Source organism: Hyperolius riggenbachi, chromosome 5 (genome assembly GCF_040937935.1).
Source record: "Hyperolius riggenbachi isolate aHypRig1 chromosome 5, aHypRig1.pri, whole genome shotgun sequence".
In the NCBI taxonomy this organism is placed as follows: Eukaryota; Metazoa; Chordata; class Amphibia; order Anura; family Hyperoliidae; genus Hyperolius; species Hyperolius riggenbachi.
The window spans coordinates 360,226,399-360,241,513 of record NC_090650.1 but is presented as its reverse complement, the minus strand read 5'-3'; the positions used below and the strand labels follow the sequence as shown (position 1 = coordinate 360,241,513).

Genomic DNA, 15,115 nt, shown 5'->3' with positions numbered 1-15,115 from the left:
AGAACAGCTGACTTGTGCCTGGTTTTAAGTTCATGACACCACACTGGCTGCCGCTTGTAAGGCTGCTGTTCCTTATAGCAGGAGGCCTTAAAAGCTGGCTTAGCTGTTTCATAGGAGTGAGTGGTAAGTGTATTATCTTCTGTTTAATTCCAAGCACAGCAGGGAGAGCATCAGTATCTGAGTCTGCTCCAACATACTTCCAGAAGACACTGCTGTTGAAGGTGATGAGATGTGTCTGAGAGCTCTTATTCCTAATAAAATGACCATATGGCCAGAGTAGGTATCTGCCTTGGGAAAATCACCACATCTGCAACTACTAATCAGGTGACACAATGATTGCTGTCTCATTACTGTAGTGAATGTGCCTCTTTGGTGTTATAGTGGTACATGAAATACATAATAATGGGGGGTACATCTGGCTACCTATAAGTATTAGTGGGGTTGGGTTGAGGGCATAGTTTCAGTGATGCCACGGGCGCTACATTGCCCAGATATGCCCCTGGGTTTCTTGCTTTACAGTTCTTACTTTGAGTTCTGCACAAGATACTCTTGGCATTCGTGGCCAGCAGCTGAGAAGCTGAGTGTCCCGATAAGTCCACAGTTCAGCCATCCATGGAAAATGGGCCAGTAAATAATAAAAAAATCACATGACCTTGTAGTTGGCATTGTGAAATAGTGCAAAAGTAGCATTTTAAGTATGACATAATAATAAGACTTAGGGCTGGTTCAGATGGGCTGCTGCGGGCTGCTGGTCCAAATGCCCACCTGAACCAGCCCTTACATGAGCACATGTGTATTTGTAAACAGGTAACCTTGGCAGAGTTAAGTAGGGCTATGAATTCAGCCTGGTTATATGACCTGCACAGGCTTAGTAAGTGAAAGTTACTTTGTGTTCACTTTTCGTAGCCAAAACAGCATTTACATAAACAATAGAAAGTGTCAAAGTGGTGTGACCAGATACCAAATACTGATGCATTAAGTTTGTACTAAACTCTAGAGATGATCTATTAGATGAAAATTCACACGCACAGAGAAATAGCACAAAAATGGATTGAAAACTTTTTTGGTGTGAACAAGGCCAGGCTTCCAGGATAAACAGTCCAGTGCTATCAGTGCTAAGTATATATACAGGGAGGCGGAGTTTATGCAAACACCATCAAACTCCAAGCCTGGAGGGCCAGATCCATGCCAGTGTTTAGGATGCACTGAGAAAGAGAGGAATGTGTTCTACCTGATGGACCACACCTTTCCTGATACAGACCCATCAATTAATTTGAGCTGTGCCAAAACTGTGTGAGGACCTCGGCCCTGGAAGGACCAGTTTGAAGGACCTCTTGATGTGTTAGAGGCTGATCCAGAATTATTTGCTGCTTTATTATTCCGGAATGAAGCACTGACAAAGTGGACAGTTCTTTTTGACAAACCATTTCTTGCCCAACTTTGACAAATTTCTTGAAAGATATTTTGTTTGCACTTTACAAACAGCCACGAATGTTCAATAACTGTAACGTGAGTTACATGTAAGAGTTTGGTAGTGCTGGTTTCTGTTGTATGCAGAAATTATAGGAGCTGTAAGAAGAGTGGGCACATTGAATGTCTGTGGTCTGCTTGGCTGTGAAAGAAGTACATTCCATAATAAGTAGTCAGGAGGTTGACTTCAAAACAAGACCCCTGTGGGATGAAGTTTTTCGTTATTATTTTGTTTGTGCAAGATTTTAAAGTGAAATGGAAGTTCTGCTGAGGGGGCTGCTTTGTGCGTGCAGCGAGAGTCCTTGCCAATGCTTATTTTACGTAACATCTGAGCCACAGGTGGGTTTATTGGAGAATAACTGTGAGAGATGTATGACATATTTGTAAACTCCTTCTCTAATCAGATGGGCAAGTCCAGCTGCAGCATAATCAGGAGGTTCTGATGAGTCATCATAAGTTATAATGTCCAGTTCAACAGCTACATTATTGTCTGCTTTCTTCTTTGTAAATCATTTTTTTTTCATATGGCTGTTTTTTGTTTGTTTTTTATTTGAATTAATGTATCATCCTAGAACAGAGAAGCCTAATGCGTAGTTTAAGTTGTGGCGGTGTGTTTTATTAGATGATTTCAAACAAAAAAATTAAATTTTACTCTATTGGCCATATGGGGATTTGGGGAAACACAGTGGCAAATCATTCAACCCTCCTACTGGGGCGATTTATAGGGAAAATGGATCTTATCCTATTGTAGGTGGAGAACTTTTCCAATTAGACAGTTTATAATTGTAAGACAATGGCTATCATTCATAAAGCATTTCCGCATGCGGAAATGCTTAAAACAGCTAACTTTACCGACCACTTAGCAAAGTCAGCATTCATAAAGGCTCTTTCCGCATGGAAAAATGACACTACCGAGCAGAGTGATAAATCACTGCCTTGTGCAGTGATTATCGGTACAAATGTAGCAAAATGTTCATTCATAAAGATCACCGCAAGCGGTGTGAGGTCGGGAAGTACCGCTCCCTCTGATGTGGCGATACCAATGTAAGTGAATGGAGACACACAGACCTCCCAGGCAGCTGCAGCAGAGCGGAACACGGAGAAATGTATCAACTCAGCAGCTTCCGTGTCTCCGCAAGCCTACCGCCTGCCTACCGCCAGCTTAGTTCGGGGAATCTCCGTACTGCTTCCACACATGGATACTTTTTGTGAATGCCCACCCAGAAGTCTAAAAATCCGCCAGCGGTGTTTTCCCGCACTGATTCTCTTTACCGACAGCCTGTTCATGAATGATAGCCAATGAATGTTATTTTTGTTATGTCGTGTGTTACTTGTAAACTGTGCAGGATAACCTGTGAGGTTCCGTTTAGCAGAGCACTATAGGGGCATGCAGTGGTCCACATTTAACCTCCTTGCCGGTTATCCCGAACACAGTTCGGGGTAACCTGCGCAGAAGGATTTCTCAGGCCCCGCTGGGCCGATTTGCATAATTTTTTTTCCTACACGCAGCTAGCACTTTGCTAGCTGCGTGTAGTATGCGATCGCCGCTGCTCGCCGCCGATTCGCCGCTACCCACCGCGCCAAGCCCCCCCCCCCCCCCCGCCCCAGATCCCTGCGCAGCCTGGCCAATCAGTGCCAGGCAGCGCTAAGGGGCGGATTGGGATTCCCTTTGACATCACGACGTCCATGACGTCGGTGACCTCATCCCGCCCGGTCGCCATAGGATTTCCTGCATACTCTGATCGCCGAAGGCGATCGGAGTGGGTGGGGGGATGCCGCCGCTCAGCGGCTATCATGTAGCGAGCCCTGGGCTAGCTACATGATTTAAAAAAAAAAAAAAAGTGCAGCGCTGCCTCCTTGCCGGATTTTTTAGAACGGCAAGGAGGTTAATATGTCCAGTGTGTCATCATGACCTTTTTTGAATTGTCATTAAGGAGACATACTGTAAGTTTATTTAACTTTTATGTCAATCGGTGGCAGGGGAGAAGTGGCAGTCGATTGAAAGCCCATAGAATTGCATTGAATCCAACGGTGCACTGGTGTGGTTAGATGCATTTTTACTAGATTCCGTGCTGGAATCTATTGAAAATTGATGTGCTGTATTTTTAAGAATCAATTCCATTTATGAATCTATTCCAACCAGAGAGTAATCTGTCATTTTTGCCAGCTTTACAAACAACCTCCAGGAACAGAACATGTTTATAAGTAAAAGTGCCTGTCCCCAGTATTTTGCTATGACTAGGAATTAACTTAATGCAGCCATATACAGACATGTGCTGCTTGGTTTAGCGTGGTTGTGAGTGTACAGTAATAGATTTGATTCTTTTTAGGGCCCTTTCACACCTAGTCCTTTGCATTCCATCGCAATGGACAATATCACTGCTTTGCAATGCAATTCAATTATACTCTTATGATGCACATTGAGTGTGGTGCAACGGGTTCCAATGGAGGCAAAACTCAGGGAAAGCAAATGCACACTCCCAGCTAGCACATTCCTACCTTTATCTGATCAGCAGATGCCTGTCAGCCAATCAGGTGCAATGGCTTTGTCTGCCATGTCAAATCTAGCAGGAATTTCATACATTTAGCAGCATTCAGGTGGGAGGATTCAGTCGGACGTAATCATAGATTATGTCACTTAGCAGGGACACCACATGCAGGTTACCCCCCACTTGGTCCCCTCCCTAACCATTCACCTATCAACCGCATCCTGGAAGCTGCAAAAATAGAAATTTAAAACCGCAAAACACTGTTTCACATGACAGAGGTCCGGGAATCTGCCACAGACTTGGTCCCAGTCTGTGGCAGATTCCGGGACATCTGACTGTCATGTGAACCAATGTTTTGCGGTTTCCAATGGAGGCGCTTGGGAAGGGGAGTGAGCCGCCTTTCCATTTTGAGGTGCCTGTTGGCATGTGCTTATGGTCAATCTGGCCTGGCCTGTCCATATACCTCTGTCTTGGTCATTAAAGTGATGACAGTTGTCACTGCTCACCTTGGTGTAAACATAAATTCACTGATTCCATCCTCCAAATTCTCCTATAATACTCTATATATCATTCCCCTGGAGTAACTATGCAGATCAGGGGCTCCTGTGATATTTGCTGATCTGCAATATTGTCCTAGCTGAGTGACTAACAATGATTATAGCCAGAGGATGACTATTAGAATAGGAAAGCAGTTTTCAGATCTGCAATGGCCGCCTCCACATTTCTCTCGCTGTTTCAGAATCCCTTGTGTGGCGCTTATGTTCACTTTAGTGAAGGGGAGGTGAAGAAAGCAATTTTTTTCTTGTCTAGCAGCTCTGCTGTTACCTGGCAACCTTTGTAGCATTGAAGGATTTTGGCAAGATTCTCCACTACTCTCCTGTAATTCGATCATCTGAACTTTGCAGCGAGGGGGGAAAGAACTTACTACACATTTCATAAATATTCAGAAGCAATCAACTGACCAAAACAGGAAGCCTGGTGTTCTGAAGCCTCAGCTTTCTCCCAGATTACCAGGGACAAAAAATCCTTAGCATTTGGGGATCAGAGGGATTCTTCTAACAGCAAGTGAAGGAGTGTCGCTTAAAATCAGAATCTAATAGTGAAATTGTACTTGTTACTATCTACAGTAACAGCAGTCATAGAAAAGCACAACTAAACCCAAAACTGAAGTTGTTGAATTCTGAATGCACACGGTTAGTGTCAATTATATAAGTATTTGTCACAGCATTTTCAGATTTTTAATCCTGTTTTATAGCTATGTCTGCTTACAGCTTTAAGTTAAAGGCCTGTACACACTATGCTTTTTTCCAGCCGATTTTTCTTACGACCAGCGATTTTTTGAGCAACAAAAATCACACTTTCTGTGATTTTGTGATGTGGGTACAGGCGCGCAATCATGCGAACGATGTTTAGTGATGCGAAGTGGCTAGTGAGTATTTAGCTTAACCAATTCCCGCGGCAAGGGGGCAGCACAGCACTTTTTTTTTTTTTTAATCATGTAGCGAGCCCAGGGCTCGCTACATGATAGCCGCTGACCGGCATCCCCCCACCCACTCCGATCGTCTCCGGCGATCAGAGTAAGCAGGAAAGCCCGTTCAGAACAGGATTTCCTGCTGGGCTTCCCCGGTCGCCATGGCGACGGGGCGGGATGACGTCACCGACGTCATGGACGTCGGGACGTCAGAGGGAATCCCGATCTACCCCTCAGCGCTGCCTGGCACTGATTGGCCAGGCTGCGCAAGGGGTCTGGAGGGGGGGGGGCGGCGCGGCGGGTAGCGGCGAATCGGCGGTGAGCGGCGGTGATCGGAATATGCACGCAGCTAGCAAAGTGCTAGCTGCATGCAATAGAAAAAAATATGCAAATCGGCCCAGCGGGGCCTGAGAAATCCTCCTGCGCAGGTTACCCCGAGCTGAACTCGGGATAACCGGCAAGGAGGTTAAAGAGAAACTCCGACCAAGAATTTAACTTAATCCCAATCAGTAGCTGATACCCCCTTTTACATGAGAAATCTATTCCTTCTCACAAACAGACCATCAGGGGGCGCTGTATGACTGACATTGTGGTGAAACCCCTCCCACAAGAAGCTCTAAATACCGAGGTACTTCTGGCAGTTTCCTGTCTGTGAACCTTGTTGCATTGTGGGAAATAGCTGTTTACAGCTGTTTCCAACTGCCAAAACAGCATACAGCAGCTACATCACTTGCCCGCAGTAAAAATGTCACCATTTGATAAATGTCAGAATATAAATCAGGGATTTAAAAGATTTTACAATGGGCAAACACTGACTAAATCATTTATACATAATTATTGTAAAAATTAAGCACTTTTTTTATTACATTATTTTCACTAGAGTTCCTCTTTAAGGCCGTTTTCCCATATAGTGTAATTTTTTCCAGATTTACGGGGATGACACTATACAGGAGGACATCAGAAGTGTATAGACTTCACTCTCTGATGTCTCCATTCATGCGTTGCGATTCATAATGAATGGTTGCTGACGAAAATATGCGAATGTGTTGCGATTTCCATTCATTGTAATGAAAGGAACCGCAATTACGCCTCTGAAAATCACATCAAAATGGTTGGAAGTGCCATGTGTTACATCAGCACTTCCGCTTCCCAATTCATTTAAGTGGGGAAGGGTCCTTATACATACATATTAAAAGATATCTGCACCTTCCTTGTTTCTCCTTTCTCATTCAGAAAGTGGAGACTTGAAATTCTGTTTGCTGTTAGTTACACGTTTATAGTAGGATACACCAGCATACTGACTGACACAAACTCCTGCCCATCTCTTGAGCATAAATCTGTATATGGATAAGGTGGGAGGGAAATGTGCAGCCACAGATACAAAAGTGCAAAGCATTTTTGTTCTACACTTTGTCACTGTTTCTGACTGCCTCTGACCCTTTCCACGACTTTCAGCCCCATGTTCCCTACTGTAATGTTGGGAAATGTAGTCTGGCCTATTATTCCTCCTACTTTTTCAGTCACTTGATCACTTATGAGTGACCTGCCCACCAGCTAAGTCTACAGAGGGCAGTAAGCAAGTTGTAGTGTATAGTCTATTACATTTGACTCATGGATAAGTAACTTTGTCCACCAATTTGCTTCCATACACTGTTTATATCAACCTAATTACCATCAGAATTTGCCTTGTTTGTACTTTATTGAGTTATAGTTAAACAACTTATTTTTATTTATTTATTTTTTTTGCTTTGAAAATGCTGCAACGTTATATTACAGTTACAAAATGAACATGAAGATAAAGCACAATATCTAATTAGATGAGTTTTTTTAATCCAGGCCAATGTACAGTTGTGTTATACTTTGATAGAGTAATGTAGGAAATTGCTTCACACCAGTGTATGCAGAATACATCTGTGTACGCTGAAATAAAAAGTTATTGTTTCTCTGACCATTAAAAAATATCCAAGACAGTTTTATGGATTTGTTTCAGTGTTGCACATCGAGTTTTGCTGTTCTCAATATTTCATCACTGGGCTGATTTATGTTTAAAGTATTTGATTGTTTTTCTGGGGTTTGTTTTTGCTCAAAGAAGTATGCTACTTGTTGCGTGGCAAAGGGAATGAAGCAGTGAATATATATGTGTGTGTGTGTGTGCGTGTGTGTGCGTGTGTGTGCGTGCATGTGTGCGTGTGTGTGCGTGTGTGCATGAGTGTGCATGAGTGTGTGTGCGTGTGCATGCATGTGTGCGCGCGTGTGTGTGTGTGTGTGTGTGTGTGTGTGTGTGTGTGTGCGTGTGTGCGTGTGTGCGTGTGTGTGTGCGTGCGTGTGTGTGCGTGTGTGCGTGCATGCGTGTGTATGTGTGTATGCGCTTGCGTGCGTGCATGTGTGTGTGTGCGTGCGTGTGTATCTGTGTGTGTGTGCGCGTGCATGCGTGTGTATCTGTGTGTGTGTGCGCGCGTGCATGCATGTGTATCTGTGTGTGCACGTGCGTGCATGCGCGTGCGTGCGTGTGTGTGTGTATTATGTGTGTCTATATATAGAATATTTTTTACATTAATATATATTATTACATTTTTATTTCTATTTTTAAGAAAATCCTTTGTGTGATTGTAGAAAGATAATAACTTACAGCACATTACAGACCTGTTTTTCTACCCTTTTTTTGTCCAGAATACAGCACAATCCATAGTCCATCAACGCCTATTAAAGATTCAGAATCTGATCGATTGCGGCGTGCGTCAGATGGAAAATCACGAGGACGAGGAAGAAGAAATAATAATCCCTCCCCACCTCCAGACTCTGACCTTGAGGTATGTCATTGGGTAACCTGAGCCCAAAACAAATAAGTGCTTTCCCAACAGGATTCACCAAGTCCCGCTTACATTTCAATACATTTCTATGTGGAAGTAAAAAAAAAAACTAGTATTTTGTAATTATTTAAAAGTTGCATTTAAAATGTATACCTCTATAGTGCAACATCTTTCATGTGGCTTGGCTTCCTATATTCTTCAATCTTCATAAGAAGCAAGACTATCTGTCTAAATCTTTACACACACATTAGATCAGTGTTGCCCTTAAAGAAACACTGAAGTCTCCTAAAATGCAGCTTTTTATTGCAAAAACCTCTGTAACATTATTGTTCCACCCAAACTCCCCTCATGAAATCCACGACTTTCTTGGTCGTGGATTTTGCTGCCCCGGGAGGCATAGCTTTCAGCTGCAGCTCTGCCTCCATGCGTGTCAATCCACGCATATCTCCGCCTCTCTCCCGCCCCTCTCAGTGAAGGAAGACTAAGAGGGATGGGCGGAGGCGGAGATACGCGCTGATGGACGCATGTAGAGGCAGAGCTGCAGCCAAAAGCTCCTAAAATTCAGCTTTTTATTGCAAAAACCTCTGTAACATTATTGCCCTAACTAAAACTCTGCATCCCCGCGGCTGAACTCTAACTAAATCCCCCCAAACTCCCAGGGGCACATTGCAGGGAGCGCTTCCGTGAGAGGAAGCGCTCCCTGCAATGTGCCCCTGGGAGTTTGGGGGGATTTAGTTAGAGTTCAGCCGCGGGGATGCAGAGTTTTAGTTAGGGCAATAATGTTACAGAGGTTTTTGCAATAAAAAGCTGAATTTTAGGAGACTTCAGAGTCTCTTTAAAGCGGACCTGAACTCAGAACTTCCTCTCTGCTCTAAAAGATAAGCAAGGGCATGATAACCTTTAAGGAAAAACATTTCTTCTTTACAACTTACAGAACTTCTACATAGATCCTGCAGTGTGGTTACTTCCTGGTTTTCTGGGAGCACAGAAAGGATTAACCTCCTGTGTTTACATATTCGCTCAGAACTCAGCAGAGTTGGCAGAGTTCAGACAGAACTGACAGGCTTTATTTACATGTGCTGTTTACTTGCAGATAAGATGGAATTAGACAGGCTGTTGTCTGTAAATACACACAGGGTGAATTTCTCCTTGTCTCTTGTGCAAGAGTTTAGGTCCAGTGATCTGCATAATCTGTTAAAAAAAAGTACTTATATTGATCCTAGTCTAATATTAATTTTTGTAAACACTGCATTACCCATTCCCATACCCTTATTCTACCTCTAGTTTTATATGATCATTTTTATTACCTTACAGACGGGCTTAATAATATTAACTTCAAATAATTTGTATCTGAATTTTTTTAATGTTTATTTTGTTTAATTTGTAATTGACTGTAAACCAAAGAAAACTTAAACATTTTAATTGTCATGTTTTTGAAAATGCAATTATGTGTATCATAGAAGTTTGGATGCAATTTTTTTAAAAACCTCAATCAAAATTCAGCCAAAATTCCTTACATGACTCGAGATTGCCACCATGATTTTATTTCTAATATACATTCTTATTTCACATTGGCAGAGAGTCTTCATTTGGGATTTGGATGAGACTATCATTGTTTTCCACTCACTACTGACGGGATCCTATGCAAACAGATATGGCCGGGTGAGTTCTCATTTACGTGAATATAAGTTGTACAGTTCAGGTTTGCAGTTTTTCTACTGAGTTGCTGCTGTTTGTTTTAAAGATTCTGCTCAACCAAATTTGAGATTCTTTCTTTAAAGGTGTATACAGCATACAGACAATGAATGCTTATAATTAGGGTTCTCTTTTTAGCTGATACTGAATGAGTCATTTTCACACTAGCCCAGGCATGGGCAAACTCGACCCTCCAGCTGTTACGGAACTACAAGTCCCACAATGCATTTGCCTTTATGAGCCATGACTGTGGCTGTCAGACTCCTTCAATGCATTGTGGGACTTGTAGTTCCTTAACAGCTGGAGGGCCAAGTTTGCCCATGCCTGCACTAGCCTGTGTTCAGTGCTTCAGGATTAATTTACTAAGGTTGGAGAAAACTAAGAATATAAGCATTCCAGCAAACCTAGACTAGATTTTAAAATGGTGTAAATGATCAGGTGACAAAGGTTTGCGACTCTCACCTGCGTCATATCAGATTACAGACATAATTACTAAATGAGAGCAATGAACAAGTGCAATATTTTAATACTTATCCCACCTCCTGAAAGCTGATTACTCATGAACTTCCCTCTCGTCACTCCTACCCTTTTCATTGAACAGTACACACCACTCTGCTATAGCTGAATACTAGATCTATATAATACTTATGTCACAAACCCTTACTGCAAAGATCGCTAACAGCGACAGTCATTGTGCCTGTGTACACACTGGAAATGACCAATACTCACCCAATCAATACTTTAAGCTGCTGAATCAGAGCAGATGGCATGGCATCTGTGTGTGGCCAGGCTCATGTGGATGACATCACAACAATTACCCAGTCTGGCCTTAATGATGCAGCCAGATCTTATAATCGTATGTGTCCATCAGATAGCTAATGGGTTATTGGGAGGATGATAAATAAGACAGATTTAAAAAGCCAATCTGATCAATTATTTCCACTTTCCTCAGTCTCCTAATCTCTACCACCTCCTTCCTTCTTGAGAAGAGAAATGCCAGCAACATCTGGCCACATACCCCCCCTCTTTAAAAGGTAAATACACGTGCTCAGTTTATGTTCTTCACATACAGTAGTGTTGCTGGGGGACACTTGAGTCCTGCTTGACCTTGTAGCTGCTTAGCTATAGTCAAAACTTTAAATGCGAGATATTAAAGGCTCAATAACATAGTAAATGATACTTCTTCACCAATAAAAATAATAAAATCTACTCAGCAGCAGTACAGGTGGTTCCCTACTTACAAAGAGGTTCCGTTCTGGGAGGTTGTTTGTAATTTGAATTAATTTGTTAGTCAAGTAATGTGTTATTTATAGTGAAATGTGGATAAATGCTTTACTTTCGGACAACTCTGGATTTGGTCATATAATATATACAATTGTTTTTTATTGTTTTCAATGTGCTTTTCATTTATTTTTAACTACTTACAACAGTTTATGCAATACTGTAACTTGTAACATCAAAAATACGTAATAGCAAAAACAGTACAGTACATTTTGTACATGGAGACAACTTTGTATGTATGAAACATTGTAACTCGAGCCATTAGTAAGTAGGGGACTGTCTGTATTTTGGTTTGTTAAATGCATGTCACCCTCTCACCAGCTCATCAAGTTATATTTAACCTTCCTGGCGGTAAGCCCGAGCTGAGCTCGGGCTATGCCGCGCAGGAGGATATCTCAGCCCCTGGTGGGGCAATTTGCGCCATTTAAAGTGCTTTGTACGCAGCTAGCACTTTGCTAGCCGCGCGCACAGCTTGATTGCCGCCGCTCTGCGGCGATCGCCCGCACGCAGCGGCAGAAGAGGCCCCCCCCCGCCTGAGCCCTACGCTGCCCGGACCAATGAGTTCCGGGCAGCGCTATGGGCTGGATCGGAGGCGTCTGACGTCAGGACGTCGGCTGACGTCCATGACGTCATTCTGATCGTGGTCATGGAGACAGGAGAAGCCAAACAGGGGAGCGCGTTATATACGCGTTCCCCTGTTTGCTATTGATGCCGGCGACGATCGCATTAGAGGGACACATGCGCCCTCTAGTGGTGTTTTATGTAGCTACCACTCTGGTAGCTTTACATGAAACAAAAAAAAATTAAAAAAAAAAAGGATTTTTGCCTATTTGGCAAAAAAATTTAACCGCCAGGGAGGTTAATGGGGATTTGCCTCACAACAAGGTATCATAGTCAGCAGGGTTAGAGATGTTACTGAGCTGTGTGAGTCATGTGGATCCTGGATATGTCCAGTAATAAAGAAGTCTTTTCATATGCGTGGACCACTCTCTCTTTTCCCCGTTGCATAGGTTTTGCTGACCTGGATGAGCACTTCCCAAATATTTCATGGGGTGAATCAGTATTCCTTCTTCTATGTTGTTTGTTGCATACTACTGAGCATTGCTCAGAAGTCAGTGGCTCTTTCTGTATGAACAAGTTGTAGGGGTCACCCGGAGGGGGAAAAAAAGCTTCTGCCAGTGTTCTATGCCTGCCCCCTCCCCCAAACCCATGCATTAAAATATCTCACCTATCCGGCCACCACCACTAGTGTCCACCTGCTTCTGCATTCGCACTTCCTTCACTGCCTATGGGTCCCTGGTTCAAATCCCAGCCAGAGCACTATCTGCACTGAGTTTGTACGTTCTCTCTGAATACTCTAGATTGTAAGCCCTCCCTCTAGATTGTAAGCCTTTGGGCAGGGTCCTCCTCCTTTTGTGTCCTACCTGATCATGCACCTCCATTACTGTGCACCCATGCTATGCATCTGAGTGAACCTAACTTGCCTAATCTCCATGCTCAATCCAGTGACTGACTAAGCATTACCTTGTACTCATACTGTGCTGTGTGATCTGGTTTTCTATTATTCCTGTATTGTCATATTGCTGTATGTCACCCCTAAATATTGTCTGTAACCTAAATTAATGTTCAGCGCTGCGTATTATGTTGGCGCTTTATAAATACAATAAATAATAATAATAATACTTGCCCCTAGACTATGATGGACATATGACTATGGCAGAGATTAGATTGTGAGCCCCTCTGAGGGACAGTTAAGTGAGAAGTCTGTAAAATGCTGCAAAGCATGTCAACGGTATATAAATTAGGGATGGTCGGAAACTCCAATTTTCGTTCCCGCAGAAACTCTGATTTCCGCCAATGCAGATCACCAATTCTGCGTATTTCTGTTTTCTGATTTCTGAATTCCAATTGCCGAGTAGTTTTTTCTTGGTTATTTTTTGCATTCTGATTGGCCAAATACTTCTGAGTTGACTTTGCATTCTCTGATTGGTCCATTGCTTCCAAGTTCTGTAATTGGGCTAAAATTACTGTGCTCCAAGATGACGATTTACGATCAGAAATGCTTGCTGAAATTTCAATTAAGCAAAATCCAAATGAGCGTCCCTTATATCAATTTTAACAAGCGGTTCTAGAGGTTTAGCTTACAGGGACAACAAAGGATGATTTGCATATTCAGCAGTGATGCATCGTGGGAGATATCTCAGAACTCACTCCAACCTGAATAATTGCAAATACTACTGTTTTAAGAAGGCAAGCTTGTGTTTTCCATAATAATAAAACAAAGCCCAAAATGATATAAAGAGTTAATAGTGGCAGTTTCTGTCCTTCAACTCTCTGTGCATTCAGTTGGAGCTCAGGGTTGACATAATTAAAGACAGCACGGCTTATATACAGGCTTCTAATTTTGATGTTGGAGTTGATTTGTAATGGGCAATGTCTGTGCATTTCAGACAGGACATGACTCTGTATTCTTTCTTTGAGAACAATCGCCTGGGGCTGTGGAATGAACAGGACAAAAGGTCAATTAGCCTAGTTATAATAATGTGTGCTTTTAGTGAAAGGAGGGCGGAGATGGAAGGTGATTCTCTTCTTATCTCATTAGACAGTACTTATTTTACCTAATGCTTCTGCAATCTTCACATTAGAGGTAATTGCTACTGCTGTGCAGCGGCACTAGATGGGAGATAGCAATTTCTAGACTTTAGCTGTATTTGTAGTTGCCATGGCCAGTTCATATTGCAAAGCATGGTAGTAAGATTCTAACTTGTTATTTGGAGACATGTTTATCAAGAGTCAATTGATAGGAACTTTGCATCTTTGCTTCAGAAATACATTGGGTGATTAGTCCAATCCAATAACTTGTGTCTGGATTGTATGAGAGTCTGATCTATTTATTTGTTTTATTTTGTAGCGGTCTTCATTTTTTGTTTGTTTATTTCCTATTGTATTGTCTTGTTTGCATTCGTATGTGAAATGTGTACTTTAACTGCTTCTGGGCTGCACTAGTTGAAATCTAGGCCCTGTTTGTGCCACTTATCCCTGCCCGGGCATAGATTTCAACTATTCTAATTCTTGTGGCCGAGAAGCTAGTATGAGTACAGGTGTCCCCCAATGTTGTCCAAAGCCAGGAGACAGTGACGTCTAAACAATGCCCATCTGCATTGTTTCCTTCCTTGCCTCGCCTCTTGGTGCCTAATTATCCACTTCATTTGTAGGTTTGCAATGCATCTGTAAAGCACTCACCCCAAACAGTTGTCTAAAAGATGAAGTCTTCATTGCAAGTGACAATATTAGTACGTGTGTACATACCTTAACCTGTTGCCGACTGCTCCACGGCAATTGGCGTGAGCAGTGTGGCAGCCCCAGGACCGCTCCACGAAGATTGGCGTGAACAGCCTTCTATGGGGCTAGCAGGAGAGCGCGTGCATCTCCTGCTTGGAAGGTGGATCTCTTCTCCGCCTTCAGTCTCCCAGCGGCGATCGCCGCTAGGAGACTGTTAGATGGCGAAATTAAAAATGGCCTGGTCACTAGGGGGTTTAACACCGCGGTCCTCAAGTTGTTAAAGGGAACCAAGCATCATTTTTAACTCCCAGGGCAGCTCAACAGCAGTACATTAAAATGCATGCTAAAAGTGTGTCTCAATAAAAAAAAAAAATTCATTTTAGCTCATCTTCTACTTCCTCTACTTCCTCAGTCTGCAAACTGTCCACAAGCAGCAGAAAATGGAATGCAGATAAGGACTCTTCTAATTAGACCTAATTGCCCAGTGCCTGAGATCAAACTCATTCATTCATTCAGCATCAGGGGGAGTGAAGGAGGAGCAGCACTGTGCTTCAAACAAATAAGTCACACCTGATGAACTTAACACCAACCCTGGATAATGGCAGTGAAAAGGGAGC

At 42.8% G+C, this 15,115-nt stretch overlaps 1 protein-coding gene across 5 annotated transcripts in view; it reads left to right on the top strand.

The window, feature by feature from the left end:
- The window catches only part of EYA1 (EYA transcriptional coactivator and phosphatase 1), a 185,363-nt gene that overhangs the window by 92,063 nt on the left and 78,185 nt on the right, over positions 1–15,115 (top strand). For all 5 annotated transcript variants that reach the window (XM_068237498.1, XM_068237501.1, XM_068237500.1 and 2 more), the window contains 2 exons: positions 8,101–8,240; positions 9,819–9,902. In XM_068237498.1, the coding sequence (XP_068093599.1) occupies positions 8,101–8,240; positions 9,819–9,902 (224 nt within the window). The remainder of the gene's footprint in view (positions 1–8,100; positions 8,241–9,818; positions 9,903–15,115) is intronic.